General features: G+C 40.6%; 1 protein-coding gene across 5 annotated transcripts; it reads left to right on the top strand.

Annotated features, from left to right (window-relative positions):
- Positions 1-692: 692 nt before the first annotated feature.
- Positions 693-7,914, top strand: pfkfb3 (6-phosphofructo-2-kinase/fructose-2,6-biphosphatase 3). 5 transcript variants are annotated; one of them, XM_034226118.1, is made up of 14 exons: positions 693-933; positions 1,689-1,817; positions 2,795-2,958; positions 3,038-3,112; positions 3,195-3,251; positions 3,359-3,483; positions 3,961-4,168; positions 4,242-4,388; positions 4,464-4,568; positions 4,733-4,862; positions 5,430-5,557; positions 5,663-5,851; positions 6,065-6,087; positions 7,323-7,914. In XM_034226118.1, exons 1-14 carry the CDS (start codon positions 855-857, stop codon positions 7,327-7,329), a joined length of 1,566 nt encoding a protein of 521 aa, XP_034082009.1. In that variant the 5' UTR covers positions 693-854; the 3' UTR covers positions 7,330-7,914. The 5 variants fall into 5 exon arrangements, with proteins under 5 accessions (XP_034082009.1, XP_034082010.1, XP_034082006.1 ...); XM_034226119.1 differs by lacking the exon at positions 7,323-7,914 and adding an exon at positions 6,506-6,877; XM_034226115.1 differs by having other exon boundaries at positions 5,430-5,851.
- The last annotated feature ends 10,838 nt before the right edge of the window (positions 7,915-18,752 follow it).

Here is an 18,752-nt window from a genome sequence, read left to right on the forward strand (position 1 = left end):
AAAAATAAGCTGTCATGCTGACTGATAGTCTGATACATTATCTTTTATACCAGTCCTGAAACGGCCGCAGATTCACTGGTCAAGGTCAACTGCTATGACTATTGACTAAAACACAGGAGGAGAATGATAGTTTTATGTTGTAGTGAAATGACTCATATTCTGATTTCTATGAATGGGGGATGATTCAGTGTCAAAATACATAAATGGTTTCCTGAATCTTAACATATATTGGCAAAACATAGTTTATCCCAATCTGGATTTGCATCTTGCAAATTAAATGATATGAAACAATAGTAAGATTATGATGTAAATAGGATCTCTTAGAGGCATTTTTGTAGAAAGTGGAGGATGTATCATTTTACGGGAAGACATTAAAAAAAATTAATAAAAAAAATACTTAAATAATTACTTAAAAGACACATTTTCAATTTAGAAATGTTCATAATGAGTACTTTTACTTTTGGTACTTTAATTTAATTCAACGTTTGTACTTTTAAATGCAGGACTTGTAACAGACTATTCCTGCACTCTGGTACTTTTACTTAAGTACAAGATCTGAGTACTTTTTCCACCTCTGCGTGCATACTATCTGTTATATCAAGTCTATGGTTACCCCACACAGAGGCGCTGTGCTGTATGAACGTGCGTATCTGCGCGTGAGTGGGTTCGTGTCGTCACCGCTGTCACGTTGCTGCCGGCCGGCGGGGCGGGGTTAAATAGAGAATGTGAGCCGCAGCCTGCAGATTAACCCGGCTCAGCTCAGGAACAGCTCGCCTCATTTCGCCTGAACCTACCCGGCTCTTTTGTGTCTTCTCCCCTAAACTGAGCGGCTCGGTGCCCGTGTACTGTGAGGAATGCCCGGAGAGCTGACCCAGGACCGGATCCAGAAGACCTGGGAGCGGTCCAAGGATGACCCACCGGCCAACCGAAGAGGTAAAGCCCCATAGTAGCCTATACTACAGCGTCATATGCTGTTTTCTAATCTAAATTATCACTACATTATTATGACAAATGTCGTCATATACAGTTGTGCACCTGTCCTTCACATTTTTTCACTTCCATTGATCTTCATCATCGGCACGCGCCGTACGTCACATCCCTTTTGCTGGAGAATGACATAGTTGCGGTCACCATGGTTACCACGTCTGTGTGATGCTTTGTTTTCTATTGATCGACGGGCAGCGAGTGAGACCCTGCCTAGGGATGAGCTCGGGGAACTCTGAGTGAAGGATGTTTCTTATGGCTTCAACACAAGAGTCAAGTTTCTGCAAAAGAAACAGAAAGCTTCCATTGCTCTAGTTTAAATAGTTAAAACTAGGAACTAAAGCAATTTGAAAGCACTCTGCTCGTCTTTGGTCACGTTTCCCTGCTAAACTCAGGCAGACTCTTATGATTTGAGTTACAAATGAGCACATAGGTGGTGCTGTGCAGAGAGGATGATGAACCCGATCATCCGTTTAGGCAGCATGGCTCGTTTGTATAGAAACAAGGCCAGCAAGTATAAATGAGATTGACAGCCACATGCTGCTGGGCGTGTCACAGAAATAAAGATTTCAATAAATACATTTCAGGTAGGCTGCAGGGGTGGAGAGAAAATAAAGCAAAAATACAAGGTCCAATTATAAAATCCCGGGAAAACAGGCATTGTTGTCATAACAACCTCCCCCTCCTCCCATTCTTCTCTGCAGCGGCCGGTGCCCCCCACTTCGCCAACCCCCCCACCGTCATCGTGATGGTGGGTCTTCCGGCTCGAGGAAAGACATACATGTCCAAAAAACTCACCCGCTACCTCAACTGGATCGGCCTTCCCACCAAAGGTACACACACACACACACACACACACACACACACACACACACACACACACACACACACACACACACACACACACACACACACACACACACACACACACACACACACACACACACACACACACACACACACACACACACACACACACACACACACACACACACACACACACACACACACACACACACACACACAGAGATCGTGTTGGCTCATGCTGTGGTCAGATGGTTATGTGACTGCTGTCAGGTACACACACCAGAGTCCTGCATCGGGTCGGGTTACCCGACGGATGACCCGCAAAAAAAGTGATTTGCGGGTGGTATTTTTTAAAACGCTTTTTTCCGGGTTCGGTTCTGGGTAAAACAAAGATGATGCGGGTCGGGTCGCGGGTATTGCATAATAAATATATTAAAATAATAATAAATTAGTTTAATGTTTAAATCCTCAGACCTCTCCCCCGCGGGACCGCGCATAATCATAACCTCTGCAGCGCATCAATCTGCTGCTGAGCGCGCCACATTCTAAATGGCTGAGGTGAAGCTCTCTAGCGGAGAATACAGCATTTTCAATAACACTTCCTCAAGAGCGAAATCCAACGTCTGGGAGGCTTTTGGTGTCATCCTAGATGGAGAAAAGAACCAACATCCCACGCTTTTTGAGCCAAATATGCAACTGCATGTGTTAATAATTGCACGTTTTCACTGCTCATATATAGGATATGCGGGTTCGGGTCGGGTTGCGGATCTTGTGCCGACGGGTCGGGTTGCGGAACTAATTGGCAATATGTGCGGGTAGCGGGGCGGGTTCGGTATTGCACGTCGCGGGAGCGGGTCTTGAAAATCAGACCCGTGCAGGACTCTGACACACACTCTCTCTCACACACACCCACTTCAGCATTAATCATGTTTCCACCTCCTGCACATCGTGTTCATTATTTTTCCTGTGTGTGTGTGTGTGTGTGTGTGTGTGTGTGTTGTAGTCTTCAATGTGGGAGAGTACCGCAGGGAAGCAGTGAAGAACTACAGCTCCTATGATTTCTTCAAGCCCGACAACGAGTGTGCTGTTAAAATCCGACAGCAATGTGCCTTAGCAGCCTTAAGGGATGTCCACTCCTATTTGAAGGACGAGGGAGGCCAAATAGCGGTGAGTTTCCCATCATTCATTGCGTTCTAAAATGTTCTCGTAACCTGGACTCGATTTAACCCGCTTTGTGTCCTTTCAGGTCTTTGACGCCACTAACACGACCAGAGACAGGAGAGAGATGATCCTCCAGTTTGGAAGTGACAACGGCTTCAAGGTCCGTGATGCTACCTGAGGATTCACAGCATTTCCTCCATTTCAATGCAGCGAGTTTAACTGCTTTTGCTTTTTCTGCCCAGATCTTTTTCATCGAGTCCGTGTGTGACGATCCCAGCGTTATTGCGTCAAACATCATGGTGAGTCAAAGCTCCAGTGCATCCTGGTCCCACGGCATACTATGCAAACTCTGTGGCATAAGGTGTGGTACTGTATCTCTGTCTGACTGACTTCCTCCCTGTTCAAGGAAGTGAAGGTGTCCTGTCCAGATTACCGGGACTGCAACAAGACTGACGCCATGTTGGATTTCCAGAGGAGGATTGAATGCTACAAAACCAGCTACCAACCTCTGGACCCTGATCGACATGACAGGTATCAATATCTAAATGCCGTTTTGTGTATTTATATGGAGAGGAAATCAACTATATTGCAGAGAGGTGCTCATAGAACATCTTAAGGCTCAACTTTAACAAACCAAGGTGGTTGAATGTAGGAAAAGGTGAAAATACACACACACCTGTCTACATCAGTGAAGCTGTTGTACAGCAGGTGCACACTTTTCTGCGAATCAGCATCACAGAGAAGCCGATATGGACATCCCATATCTCCATCCCGGTTGAAAAAGCTAAAAAAAAGGCAGTATGTCTTAAGCAAATGTAACAAAACCCCCACGGCCATGTTCCTGTTAAGCTTTACAGTGGAGCCTTAGAAAGCATCCCGACTGGAAACGTTACAAGTGTTTTTGTTTTTCTTATGTAGGAGACCCTGTGTTTAACACTGTCAATAAATGGTCCTTGTATCCTTCATGAAGGTTAATGAAACACTCCCTCCATCCTCTTCTTCCTCCAGGAACCTCTCCTTCATCAAGGTGATAGACGTGGGTCGGCGCTTCTTAGTCAACCGGATCCAGGATCACATCCAGAGTAAGATCATCTACTACCTGATGAACATCCACGTCCAGCCCCGCAGCATCTACCTGTGTCGGCACGGAGAGAGCACCGACAACCTGGAGGGGCGTCTGGGCGGGGACTCGGGCCTGTCGCCGCGGGGCAAACAGGTAGGAACCCTTGAAGTAGATTTGTAAATATGACGAAATGCCGGTTTCAGGTGCTAAATATGCTCTGCTTCAGTTCTCAGCTGCCCTGGCTGGCTTTGTGGAGGAGCAGCAGCTGCAGGACCTGAAGGTCTGGAGCAGCCAGCTGTGCCGCAGCATCCACACGGCAGAGCGCCTGGGCGTCCCGTACGAACAGTGGAAGGCTCTGAATGAGATAGACGCCGTAAGCATCGCACTAACACACCAAATTCCCAGTATTTTACTTGCGGCCAAACTGATATATTATCCGTCATTTCAGGGAATGTGTGAGGAGATGACGTATAACGAGATGAAGGAGAAATTCCCGGAGGAGTTTGCTTTGAGAGATGAAGATAAATACTACTATCGCTACCCTTCCGGAGAGGTATGCACACACGTAATAGCAGTGATTTGCATTTAGGTCATTGGCTGACATATAGCAAAAATAACCCAGATTATCATTTTAGACATAAGAATGCAACCCTACTTCAGAGGTATTTGATATACGAACAATAATAAAGACGCCAACCCTCCGTATCCTGATCACAGTCCTACCAGGACCTGGTGCAGCGGGTGGAGCCGGTCATCATGGACCTGGAGAGACAGGAGAACGTTCTGGTCATCTGCCACCAGGCCGTCATGCGCTGCCTGCTGGCCTACTTCCTGGATAAGAGTGCAGGTGGGTACTCCAAAGTCCCAGAAACCTTCTGTTGCTGTATCATAATGTTAATGATTTAAAGGTCACCTGTTACGCAAAATCCACTTTTATACATAAACGTGTATCCCCTCTGTGTAAAGAGATTCTGAAAGTTTCAGGAAAAAAGATTACCTCACTTTTTGTCCTGATCCATTTATATAAAAACCTGTCTGAAAATGAGCTGATCAGATTTTGGCCACTTAATGATGTCATAACGATTTGTGTAACCGTTAGCCAATCACTAACCAAGGTAACTCACCTGAATCTCCTCCTAGAGCACCTTTGTGTTCTTTTTTCTTACCAAATAGCTCGCAGATGGGCGCGGGGAGTGGCTCCTTATTTTCATCTAAAGTAAAAGACACAGAATCGGCACTTTTGAAACAGGGCTGAAACAGAGGGGATTATGGGATTCTACAATGCATGATCTGTTTGGTATTTGGAGCCACTTCAGAGACATGTTTGTATATCTGAGACCTATAATACATTGATGAAAAACAGTATAATAGGGGACCTTTAAGATGCTAATGCTGTTCATATGTGTTTTTCCAGAGGAGATGCCGTACCTGAAGTGTCCCCTGCACACGGTGCTGAAGCTCACCCCGGTCGCCTACGGCTGCAAAGTGGAGTCCATCTCGTTGAATGTGGAGGCGGTGAACACCCACCGAGACAGGCCGGAGGTAACGTCAGAGAAACTCGCTACTGAATGTGGGAGGCATGCTGTAAAGAAGTGGATACATGTTGAGCTCATCCTCAAATTAACATTTCCACATGCCCACCTGCAGGATGTGAAGAGGGGTCCCGGGACGTTGATCAGGAGGAACAGCGTGACTCCTCTGACCAGCCCCGAGTCCAACATCAAGAAACCCCGCATCGACGATCTGGACGAGGCCGGCTTCTCCGAGCTGCCTCCATCTGTGTCCTCGTCGTCTCTCTGCAGCCCCTCACACACCCCCATCAGCCTGTCTGGACAGGTAGGGCTCGCATAAACACACTCAGACACACACACAAGCCTTTTTCTGTTAAATCTGGCTTCTTTATTTATTGGGTTTGTGTACAGACTGCACGTTTGTCCACTGACTTATCTATGTCTCTTCCTCCTCTGCTCCTCCCTACCTCTGTTATTTTCCTCTTTTGCTCATCTACTATCTTCTTCTCTCTCTCCTCTTTCCCTCTGCTCCTCACAGCACTGGCTGGGCAGAGTTTGCCTGTAAGTATTCTGTTATCTTTTCATCCAATCCTTACACTCTCTTCCTGTTACTGCTGCTTCTTTGTTTACTTACTTTTCCCGCACTCAACTTAACAGCAGCTTTTGCTTTTTTGGACATAAAATGTAAAAGCATCTAAAGTCATATATAAATGTACATACTGTACCTTTTAATAGTGACATGTGACTCCGTAATCTCACTTGTGAGTATATATTATGACGGATGCATAATTGTTCCGTAGATGGACATGTTTCACACTGACAGGAAATGAGTGTGTGTGTGTTTTCTTCCCAGTGAGGGAAAAGGAAACAGGAAAACACGTGTTATTCCTGCCTGCTGTTGTCACCACTCTTTACGCTGACTCATGCTTACTGTCCTCTCCTTGTCTCTGTGCTTGCTTTATATCTGGCCTGCTTAAAGACAAACTGTCCTCCAATATCTGAAGGTGTTTTCACTCTTAGTCTTTCAAAGGTAAACACACTGTCGAGGCTCTGCATTGCTGCGTACTGTAGTTCTGCTAGCAGTCACATCAGACACAAATACATCAAATAAACCAGATTACTCTGACACAATGTCCAGTTTATGAAGAGATATTGGACCAAAGAAACACCATCAGGCTCATTTAGCATAGACTCAAACGTAGCATGCTAAAGCTAGCTTCCAGTAGCTGTGTTGTTGTTGCTGCTGGTTTGCTAGGTAGCATGCTAACAAGCTAAACAATTATATTCACAAGCTTAAAGTTATTTAGTCATTTTTTTCTCAGAAACAAACTGAAGTGTTATTTGTTTGTTTATAGATGGACAATTTCAAAAGTCTAGAAAAGACAGAGAGATGTGTTTAATGTGTCTGTGAATGTTTTTCTGACGCAGCGGAAAGGCGGAATTAGAACACACACACACACACACACACACACACACACACACACACACACACACACACAACCAGCCACTTGTTTACACAATCATTAACTCAGTGGTTGTTTTCATGTCCTACTTTTGGGATTACACTGCACGAGGATTTACACTCCAAATGAGGGATTACTCAACATGAGGAAGTATCAGTAAAGCCTGTGTTTGTATTGTGGTTGAACTTCTGGCAGCCGAGGCTAACGTGTTGCGTATGTAAAGGTTGCTACACAGCAGTCTTCACATTATTGCTGGATGTGTTAATGTGTTGCATTTTCAACAGTTGCGTCACAGAAATATTCACTCTATTGCTGAATGTGTTTTCATTACAGAACCTGAGGAGAAAGACCTCGGCCCTGCACTGACGTGAGGTTCACTGAAGGTCAGACATGAAACTACAAGCACGAGTTCAGTTGTGAAGAGACACAAGTAACTGTTCATTTTATTGTTAAAAAATGATGGTTATTGGTAATATTGTTCATATCTCATGTAAAGAAACACTCTTAAATGCTCCTATTTTATATCTCTTTGAGACTGAAGAACGTCACGCATATAATTATTTTAAATGGATAGCTCAGATGGCTCCATATAAACTATTTTCTACTTGTTTATAATTGAGAGACCTAAGACAGTCACAACTACAGAAATCCTTCAGCCCATTCTTTTTTTTTTACTTCTGGTTGCACTGTCAATTTACATTTTTTTCTTCTTTGCATTTTAAATGCATATTTTTCTAATTTGTGTTCAAAAGAAGATGATTTAATTGTATGCTTACATTATAAAATAAGCGATTATTTTGCACATTGGGAATACATTTGTACTTTTGCTTATTCTTTTGTATTTTTCACGTCATGGAGGTGATATCTGCCGTAGTGCCTGTAGCGCTTGTTTTTTCCAAGCCTTACGCCACTCCCCTTGCCATTTCTATGGAATAGAGACTCCACATATCACTTTAATATTTACTTTTCATCATGTTTAACGCTACAATGCATGTTGATAATTTAACAGAGTTCTTAATTTTTCTTTTTACAATGTCTGCTCTGCACAAATGTAACTTATATTTTTGTTCTATGAAGCGTGCTGTTAATAATATGTAAGTGTTCATACAGTACAAATGAAGAGATGCATGGGAGAGACTTTCTGGAGTCTTAAAATGAAAATGTATGAAGAAGTATTTTTGTACTAATGTTTAGAAAGAAGCTTACCTCTCTCTGCTGAAACCTTTGTTAACATGTTGGCACAAAATACTTGTCTTTTGTAAAAACTGTTTTATTATATTCTTTATTTATTTTTTGTAGTTTGGGATACTTGGAGGGAGAGGTAGTACCCTGTTTCAATCTGAGAGGACAGTATGTTGTACAGTCCTTTTTGTATCTGCTGGGCCAATAAAATAACTGCTAAAGATATAATTATTTCGATGTACTTGTACTTTATTTGATGCTTCTAATGTAATTGTACATATACTGCCTTTTTCTTATGATTTAATAATCTTGGGGGCATTTTAAAAACAAATTGACATAAAATACAAAGCACTGTTATATAGTAAGTTAAACTGCACAACAAGCACTATTTTGAGGCCAGCCACAACAATAAAATAGATCTATTAATCTTATATTATCATAATATTATAATGTAACATCTGGGCCCCTTTGGCTCCATAGTAAGTACTTTTACTTACTAAATATAACTTGAATGCAGAACCTTTACTTAGCTTTACTTATATGGTGTTGGTTTATTTTTTATTTATACATGTATTTAACAGGGACAGTGCACATTAATGAACATTTCTGTAAATGTGCCAGAGTTAGCCAAGTTTTTTTATTTTTTATCTGTGGGTCCCTGGACAGATTTAAAAAGTCAACCTAAAACACATTTCATTTTAAACAAGTAAATACAATACATTTAAAACATGCAACAGACATTAATGGGATACTTAAATAAAACAATTTAAAATACAGAACATTAAAACAAAACAAATAAAACAAAAGAACATGTTAAAACACAGGCAGTGGGTTGTAAGGAGCAGAAGATTGGGTCAGTGTTGGCAGAGCTGATTCCTCACTAACCATATTGTGAGATTTGATTTAAATAAAGTGAATGTGGTCTGGTCTCTGATTGGAGGTGGGATTGAGTTCCATTGCTGAGCAGCTTTAACAGAAAATGAAGACTGACTGAAAGAACTTTTTCTGAGTGGAATAATGCAATCTCCTCACGCTGCACCTCTTGTTACCCTAGTTGCAGTTGTGCGTATGTTAATAAACTGTCTAAGAGGAGGTGAGGTAAGGCCGTTGACAATCTTGTAGAAAAGGCAAGCATTTGTTTAATGAGGTTTTCCCAGTTTAGCAAGTTGTATTTGAGTATTGGGCAGTGATGCGAAAAAACAGATTTTGTGTCCAGTATTTTGAGTGTTTGTTTGTACAATGACTCCAGTGGTTTTAATGTTGTTGTACTGGCATGTGACCAGGTCGTTAAACAGTAGGTGATGTGTGAGAGAGTGTGTGTACATCAGAGATGCCTCAATTGACATGTCATCTCTGGTGAACCTAATATTCGACAGACTGAATTTGACCCTATTACATATTTTTTTAACCTGAGCCTTGAAATTGAGTGTTGAATCAATCATGACTCCAAGGTACTTGTATTGTGACACCACCTGTAGCCTCTCCCCTGATACAAAAACATCTGGTGCAACACAAGAGGTCTTGTTTTGGTGAAGAAGATGCACTGTTTTACAAATATTTAGTTGCAAACAGCATTGTTCCAACCAAGTTGTTACATGAACCATGGTGTTTGTCAGTTCATTAGGCACTTGTGTCATATTGCTTCCATGTACATATATTACACTGTCATCTGCATACATTTGGATGTTTGTGTCAGGACATACAGATGGTACATCATTTATATAGAGCGAAAATAGTAATGGTCCCAGGATTGAACCTTGTGGTTCAATCTACTTAAGTAGAATTTCTCAATTTCCTCCAACGCTGCTGGGATATTGTGTGCTAAAAGTGTGTGTGTGTCTTTTTGTGTGCGTGTTCATCCGTGTGTGCGCGTGTATGTGTGTGTGTGTGTGTTCTCAGTCCTTTCAGGGTGAGAAGTCAAAGAGTGCAAGAGTTATTGGATCAAACTATGCAAACAGTTTCAGGCTGTGTCAGGAATATTTTCTGTATTCATCTTGTGACGTTCTCCCCACTTTGCATATGAAAATGATCCGGGACTTTTATTGTTTCCTGATATTTTTTATATTCTAAAGTACATGATGTAACCTTCAGGATAGATCTGGGCTAATCTTGATGCTAACTAGCTAAAGTTGTCAAAAATCAACTTTAATTAATTTGTTTGTCAGTTAATTTGTCTTTTATCTCTCCCTACTTTTAGAGCAGTGGATTGCATGTATTATTTGTTGTTATTGCAATGTGGAACCACTATGTATTATTATTATTATTATTATTATTATTATAATAATTATAATAATTATTATTATGTGTATTGGCTCATTGTGTGGTCAGATGGTTATGTGACTGCTGTCAGGTACACTCTCTCTCTCTCTCACACACACTCTCGTGTACTTGAGCCTATCCTCATCTCTCCTCACGTCACTGAAACTCTCACACCTACTTTGAATTCTATCTTTGCATGTTGTTGTGTTTTACAAGTGCCCTACTGTGAATTAAATATGCAGAACGTTGGAATGTTTGAACGTCTGGAATGTTGGAAGGAGCGCCCCACTTCCACCTGGACACATTTCTGTGTCACGGAGCGAGTCACTCTCTGAGTCATGTCTCTATTTTTGTTGCTGCTCATCATGACTCAGCAGTGGTTTCCCTGCAGTGACTGCAACATCACGCCTTACTGTAAAGACCCTGGTGGACGTGCAGTAGCTTACAGCCTCACACTCTTGGAAACATGGACAGAGGTTTTGGCGAGGCCTCGCTAGCCGCTCTTAGCTTGCAAACGGGCCAAAACAGGTTAATCCAATAATGAGTCTTTAAAAATATTGATATAATCAGAAAATTAACAAAACATTCAGGGTGGAGGGATTGTTGGTATTTAAAAAATATATGCAAATAAAGGGGAAATCCTACCCCCACCATGCCTGGGTGTGCAGTCCCTACACTGTGAAATCTGACTACTGCACTTTTCAAGCAAGCAATTTGGTACTGCCTCATACACACGTTGACCTTGTGCACATACCTTCTGTTTGTAAAGAATGCTTTACCTCATTATTGATGTGCGGGACTCCCTTTGTGCAGAGGCCATTGATGAGGAGTTTGGGCGTTGAATGGAGAGGATAAGTGACTCAGCTGGCCTTGAATAGAGCAGATTAAATAGATCATGGGTTATACCTGAATATACTGGCACTGACATGAAAGCCCTTTAACAGGATACCTTGCATAGTTTTGTCACAATTGTTTTTTCTAAATGTAGTATTGCATTGGGATATTATCAAATACATATACATCTTCTTTTTATTACTTGGTTTAAAGGGGACCTATTATGCAAAATCCACTTTATCATGTATTTTATACATCAACATGTGTCCCCTCTGTGTGAAGAGATTCTGAAAGTTTCAGGAAAAAATATTCGCCTACTTTTTGTCCTGATCCATGGAAGTCAGGAAGTCAGATGTTGGCCACTTTATGATGTCATTACGATTTGTTGGCTTGTGTAACCATTAGCCAATCACCAACCAAGGTAACCCCCCCCCCCACCTTATCACCTGAATCTCCTCCTAGAGCACCATTGTGTTAACCAAATATCTCTCAGAGGGGCGTGGGGAGGGGCTCCTTATTTTCATCTAAAGTCACAGACAGAGAATCAGCACTTTTGAAACAGGGCTGAAACAAAGGGGATTATGGGAAGCTACAATGATCGATCTGTTTGGTATTTCGAGCCAAACACTTCAGAGACATGTTTTGTATATATCGGAGACCTATAATATATTGATGAAAAACAGTATAATAGGGGACCTTTAACTTGGCTCAGGGCATAGATGGCCATATAATTCAGAATGTCAGTGGTTCGATCCCCAGTCCCTTACCATGTTGAAGTGTCTGTGACGAAGGTAACTTCGTCACTGTGAACTGACGGCTTCGGGCCTTGTAACTCAGCACTTTAGTGAACAGTTGTGCACTTTATTAGCGTGATTGCACAGTACCGTTTGGCATGGCATATTTGCACATTTTAAATATTAATTATTGAGATAGTATTTATTAAAGGATTAAACCGTATTAATTGAAATGTCGTCTGGCAGGTGCTGGTCGGGTCCTCGGCTCCGCCTGACAAGATAGGGGAGTTAGCGAGAGCTCCGAAAGTGCTTATGCTGGTGTAGAATGACAGCGGTTAAGAATAATCCGGGTGCAAATAATATGTGGGGGTGTAGACATCATAGCGTTAAGTGGCATTAATTGTACAAGTGCTGACTGCGTTTAGTTGGGTTTGTATGTGTGTACTTCTGTTCAGTTATATGTTTGTGTTTGAAAAGTGTTCCCCCTCCCGTTATGTCTGTTGCTGGATTGTGTGCACCTGGTGCCCTGTGTTGTCTCCTCCCCCCTCACCTGTGTCTTGTTGCTGATTAGTGTGTGTGGGTATTTAGGCTCTGTTTCCCTGTCTGTTAGGGGCAGGGAGTGTGAGTGAGATCCTGGTGGCTGCAGGCTGGGCTCACGTGAACAGCAGCAGCAGGATTGAGGCGGTGTGTAATGTGTTCATGTTTTAATAAATGCCCACACCGGGTTGTATTTTTGGACGTTCTGCCTCTGCCTCCTTGCTTGGTCGGGCCGCTCAATTGTCAGCTTCACAGTGTCCTTAGGCAAGATACTGAACCCCAAATGGCTCCAATAGCCACGGCCAACGTTGTTAAGTGCTTTGGGAGTCTTCCGGATAAAAGCATTGTAATGTATCTGTGTCCATGTGTGTTTGTTTACTGACCTGTGTTCATAACCAAGTCTTAACCCTGTTTGTGATGAGGACTGCAGAGGACAGATTTAGGAGTCAACTGCGTTGGCAGAGGATACATTACCATCATTTCCTTGGGGTCCAAATATACCCTAGATTAGTGGATTGATTGCAATTGATCTAAATCTCCAAAGGGAGGTTGCCAAGAAGTGCTTTTGGTGTAGTAGTTGGACAACAGCAGCTTACTTCCTGTTATAATCGCTGTCCTGACTCTTCCTATTCCTCTGCAAGTAATTGGGTTAGAAATGGTGGACTAATAGGATGCAGACACGCCAACATTATGAGAGAGAGGAGAAGTGGACACAGAGTGGAAACTATGAAAGCAAATAAGTGGACCAGAAAAAGGACAGTGGGGAAAACACAAGGACAATTCAGAATTGGATGGCAAGGAGAGCAAGGGAGGGACAAGAGGAAATAAAAAGAGGAGGAAAAAAAGAAGCGATGAGGAAAAAAAGATGGGTCAAATTCATAAAAATTGAAAGGGATAGGATCTAAAAATTGAAGTTCGACCAGTGAGCTTCCTGTTCTTTCACACTTCCTATAATTCCCCCCTCCTTTCCCTCAACATGAGTAATCCACAAGGTGGTGTGTGGAGGCTCACGTAGTCTCATCAACAGTTTAAATCAACATGAACTATTTCATGGCTTATTATTACACATTATCCCCTAGGCAAACGCTCCAACCCTCATTGGCCAAACACATTTTCAACAATGTATATATTTGACTACATATATAAATAACGATAATAATAGTATAGTTTGTCGAAAACAGGAGAAAAACGACATACTATGTAGTATGTCGTATGTTGAAGATTTCAGAAAAAAGGACATATATATATAACAAAAACGACATAGTATAGCATGTCGAAAAATGAAATAGTATAGTATGTCGAAAAAACGACTGTCTAAAATGTGAGCAAAAATGACATTTTGAGTGTATATTTTGAACAAATTCGAGAAAAAAACAACATGGTATTTGCAAAAAACACGACATAATGTATTATGTTGAAAATATGCAAATAAACGACGAAGTATAGTATTTCGAAAATATAACAAAAAACAACGTAGTATAGTCTGTTGAAAATATCAATCAAAAGTCACAGCATAGCATGCCAAAGTAAATGTAAACATTCATTGTATTAAGTACAAATATCTGAAAAGACGACATGTTTGTGCGAAATAACAGACAAATATGTCAGATAGGAAAATATATTTTGTATGAGGAAAATGTATTTGGGTTGGAATGAAGGATTGTGACTTTGCTGTTTCTTTTGCAACAGACATGACAAAACTGAATTTCTTGAGTTGCGTAGCCAAGTTCCCCGTGTTGCAAAAAAGTCATTTCTGCAAGTTAAACTTTCAGTTCACCTTCAGCGTGCCCTTTGTCAGTTTCATTCACCCTGTTTCAGTAATGACATAAATGATGTTATAATGTGTGTAACACATGGGTAAATTCAGCCGCAGTCCTGTGTGGTATTGTTCAGCGTCTTATCACGTGAACTTTTCACCCCCTCACCCCTATCCTCTCTGCGGGTCAGCTGCAATGGTCTTAGCCAGGATCAGTTTCAGAAACGCTGTCTGTCACGCAATTTTACCAGAGTGATTTAAACTGTATTAATTACTGCTATCTAGTTTGAGCAAAGCCGGTGTAATGCTGAACATAATATGACGGTACCTACATATCCTCTTAACTCTCAGGATGCATGGCCCACTAACATCACCCTGATTAGTATGCATTGAGTGGGGGACCCTTATCTAAAAAGTTAGTTCTGAAGTTAAGCGGGGACTCGGATCAATAAAGTAGGGGGGACCCTTATCAACATTTTTTTTATTTGATATAAGGGGGACACTTATTAAGATAAAGAGCACACAGTATTAACTCAGTTAACTTTCCTGTGTAGCTCTCATGCTACCTGCTGGTAAAACGACTGAACCACAACTGTAAATAATATTAAAGATGAGCGCATACCAGTGTCATGAGTTATATCCGAGTCACTGCTGCTTGAACATGTGACCCTATAAGACCACAAATATACAACATTGGACACATAAGGACAGTTAATAGAGTAAACAAAATGTAAAAATCATTAAAAAAACTGCTGAACAATGATATCCATTATTTTGTATGACAACAGAAAACCCGGTGCTAATTGGCAAGAGGTGAGGGATATATATTTACTATCTGCAACTGAACACAGATAACCGGCATTAACACACCATGACACTATGATGGGAACAAATAATAAGCATTAACTTCACATCATATATTTTCCATAACTATTTTAGTTCGGTGTGTAAAGGAAATAGAATCTTGACTGAATCTTCGTGAAACGCCTATGGAGTTAGGGATTAGCCAATAAAGGAATATTATCTATGTGTCATATTGCAGTTGATTCTAAGGTCTTATGGCTGTTCCATTAGATGTTTCATTAGATGTTATTTATAGGGGAAGCCTAAATTATCCTGCTGTGTTGCCCAATAAGAATTTCTTCACTCTGCAATAATAATTGTAATCACTGTGTTGCTGTAAAAACTAACAGCTCTATCTGCTACACTGACATCATTTTGTCCAAGATTAGTCATTACTACCAGTGTACACTAGATGGTGGTGTAGGGTTTAAGATACAAGCAAGAGGCATGTTCACATTAAATATTATATAAATATTAAACATTTTCCACTAAAAGAGTTAGACTGTCATTCAAAATCCAGTTGTTCCGTGACAGCAATCAATTTAAGCAAATTAAGATTGTTTATTTATATGCAATAAAAACAATATCGTTTTTACGTCAATTAACACTTAATAATGAATCTATAATTGATCTGATTCATGAAAATGAATGAATGAAATATTCAAAAATGTTGTTCTGAACTGAGCCACGATAAGAAACAATGCATGGGCTGCAGGACTTTTACTGTCGATGTTATGGTCTGAGCCACATACTGTAATTCCCTAAGCAAACTTTCAATCAAAGTGGTATGATTAAGAGACGACTTTCCAACAATAAAGTATAGGCAATAAAGTATAAGTCACGCTAATTCATGTGCTTTCTATTTTAAAGATAAGAGCAGAAGTTCTGTGTTGAAAGTCTCTACAAAGTTGAATGAGAACTCTTTGTGTAGAAGTAAATGTAAGGTTTAAACACATAGGAAGACAAAAGCAGGAAAGATATACGATATAGAATACCAAGAGGTTTAGGTCACATTCCGCATGTCCTGTTTTCTAGCTAATTTATTTCCAAAGTAATCTAATAATGCCAGTATGCTTGGTGCTTAATAAGTCAATGTTATTCATATAAGAAGAGATAGAAATAGTTTAACATTCTTACATTGTCGTATAAAAACCCCCCCACTTGAATCTGTAAGATATAAAGAAGAAAACTGAAATCTAAAATGAATGATTGTCAACCTGTCACAGCTCACTGTAGTCTAAACTGAGTATCACTTCTTCATGTTTGAAATGTGCTGCTGGGAAACCAGGGGCCTCTTCAGTCCCAGACACACATGTTTTATAGATACTGTGGTACAGAAATACCATAGGCATAAAGGAACAATTGTATGGGAATAACATTTCATGGGAATATTTTATCTGTTATCTAATGAGGCGTTTAGTTTAGCTACATGCAAAGATAGGTAAACTAAGCTAAGCTAACCTGCTTTAGCTTCATATATAACTGACATGCATGACACCAGTGTCATCCTCTTATGTTATTATAGGCAAGAAAATATTTGCTAAAATGTTCAACTTGTTGCTGTTTTTGAAGATTTTTATTTTCATAAGCATGCCATTGATACCCGCACCTTTTTTTATCTTTGAAATGTAAATCATTAATTATATCACATGAGCAGGGATGGCAAAAGTACACGCATCCTTTACTCAAGTAGAAGTACAGATACTCGTGGTTAAAAATACTCTGGTAAAAGTAGAAGTACTGACTAAACTTCTTTACTCAAGTAAAAGTAAAGAAGTTTGGGCTTCAAAATGTACTTAAGTAAAAAGTACCCATAACTACCAGCTGTTTTAAAGAGTAACTTTAACTGACCTCCCTTTATATTAATAGAACAATAATGTCATTGTTAGCTAATGAATGTTTCCATGCTGAACAACGGCAACATGACAACGTTTTCATTGGTCGCTTTTTTTAGAGAAGACCAGGAAGTGATGGATACACGGATCGTGTTCAAATCAATAGGCACGCAATGACTAATTAATAATGATCACGCCACCAAACACACATTTAAATTAAAGTAACAAGCCTGTTAAGCCTGGAAAATGTAAGATGTATAAAGTACAGGTATTTGTATTCAAAATGTAAGAAGCAAAAGTAAAAAGTCGTCAGAAAAATAAGTAGTGGAGTAAAGTACTGATACCTGAAAAATGTACTTAAGTACAGTAACAAAGTATTTGTACTCCACTACTTCCCACCTCTGCACATAAAACAAGGTTAAGGCTAATGGGATTTTGTTACGTTCCCTATTAGGCTAGGGCAGGGGTACTCAAACTTTTTTGTTAAAGGTCCACTTGTGAATTTTATACAAGGTCAATGGTCCGGATCAATGCCAGTAAAGTAAAAGGAAATTAAGAAGCAGTTTCGGCATGCTATGCATGGGACCCCCTTAAGGGGGTTTCCCGACATGTTGTTTCAGTAAATTAAAGGGTCTTTCATGTTGTCGTTGCTGTTGTTAAATGTTTACGTTTATTCTGATTTGTTTTGTTTGTATCTTTTATTTTAAATGTATTTATTTATTTATGTTTTGTGAGCTGAGCTGTGTGGTTTTATATTATATGTATCTCTCTGTACAGCACGTTTGGTCAGGAGGTTTTAAAGTGCTATATAAATAAAGTTGGATTGGATTAATCTACTTTATTTGGGGGCCCCCTTCTGGTCCAAGCACTTGCCTGTCGGTAAACGGCGCCCCTGTATACACACACACATTCAATACATACATACAGTATCATGGCTTGAACTAGTGGGAGAAAGGGCACTGTTTGTCTGTAGCCAATGCCTTGAACCTCAGCAATTAGAAGCATTAGAAAGTCAAGGTAAACTTGTGGTTAACTTAAATGCGTGTCACGCTCGCGCACACAAGTAAATATATGCACGTTCATTCTCAGAACGCGTCAGACACAAGACAATATAGATTAAAGGGGAGCCATCATGCAAAATGCACTTTGTGATGTCTTTTATACATAAATATGTGTCCCTGGTGCGTCGGGGAACTCACGCAGCGTCAGAAAATAAAACCCTCTCTTTTCCTCCGTACCCAAATCTTTTAAAAAGGGGATACAACGAGGGGTACAACGAGCGGATACAGATTTGCTGCCATCTGACGTCAAATCGGCAGCGGACCCACAGAAAGTTGCTATCAGAAACAATGCCTGACGTGTTTTGGACGTAATCTCGTTTTTGTTTACATTAGCAAGCCTCGCTAACACTCAGTAACCTGTACTGGAGAGCACATGTGTTTAAAAAGCAGGAAATCAAAAAGGAACTCACCTTGTGATAAACCCAAGAGAAAAAGCATTTGAGCTCCATACTGTTTCAGAAATAATCCATGATGTGGTTTAGAACAGGATGGCGTTTTATCACAACAGAATTTAACTTTATCTCCGGTAGAATTCTGATCAGGCATTAGCTCCGCCTCCTCTTTTTTTCAAGCTAAGGACCCAACATCCGGTGTTTCGGGTTTCTCTAACAGGGCTGCAAAAGAGGGGTATGAGCAGTATGGCTTAAATGGGTGAACTGTTTGGTGTTTTAAGCAAACAACTTCACAGACATGTTTTGTATAGTTAAGACCCTACAATATAT

This window comes from Gymnodraco acuticeps, unplaced genomic scaffold (genome assembly GCF_902827175.1).
Source record: "Gymnodraco acuticeps unplaced genomic scaffold, fGymAcu1.1, whole genome shotgun sequence".
NCBI classification, from domain to species: Eukaryota; Metazoa; Chordata; class Actinopteri; order Perciformes; family Bathydraconidae; genus Gymnodraco; species Gymnodraco acuticeps.

Excerpts from the sequence above, each read along its gene's own strand:
- pfkfb3 (XM_034226114.1), top strand. The coding sequence starts at position 855 with ATGCCCGGAGAGCTGACCCAGGACCGGATCCAGAAGACCTGGGAGCGG. Across the intron at positions 1,818-2,794 it reads GATCGGCCTTCCCACCAAAG|TCTTCAATGTGGGAGAGTAC; the intron begins GTACACACACAC and ends TGTGTGTTGTAG. Across the intron at positions 4,389-4,463 it reads CTCTGAATGAGATAGACGCC|GGAATGTGTGAGGAGATGAC; the intron begins GTAAGCATCGCA and ends CCGTCATTTCAG.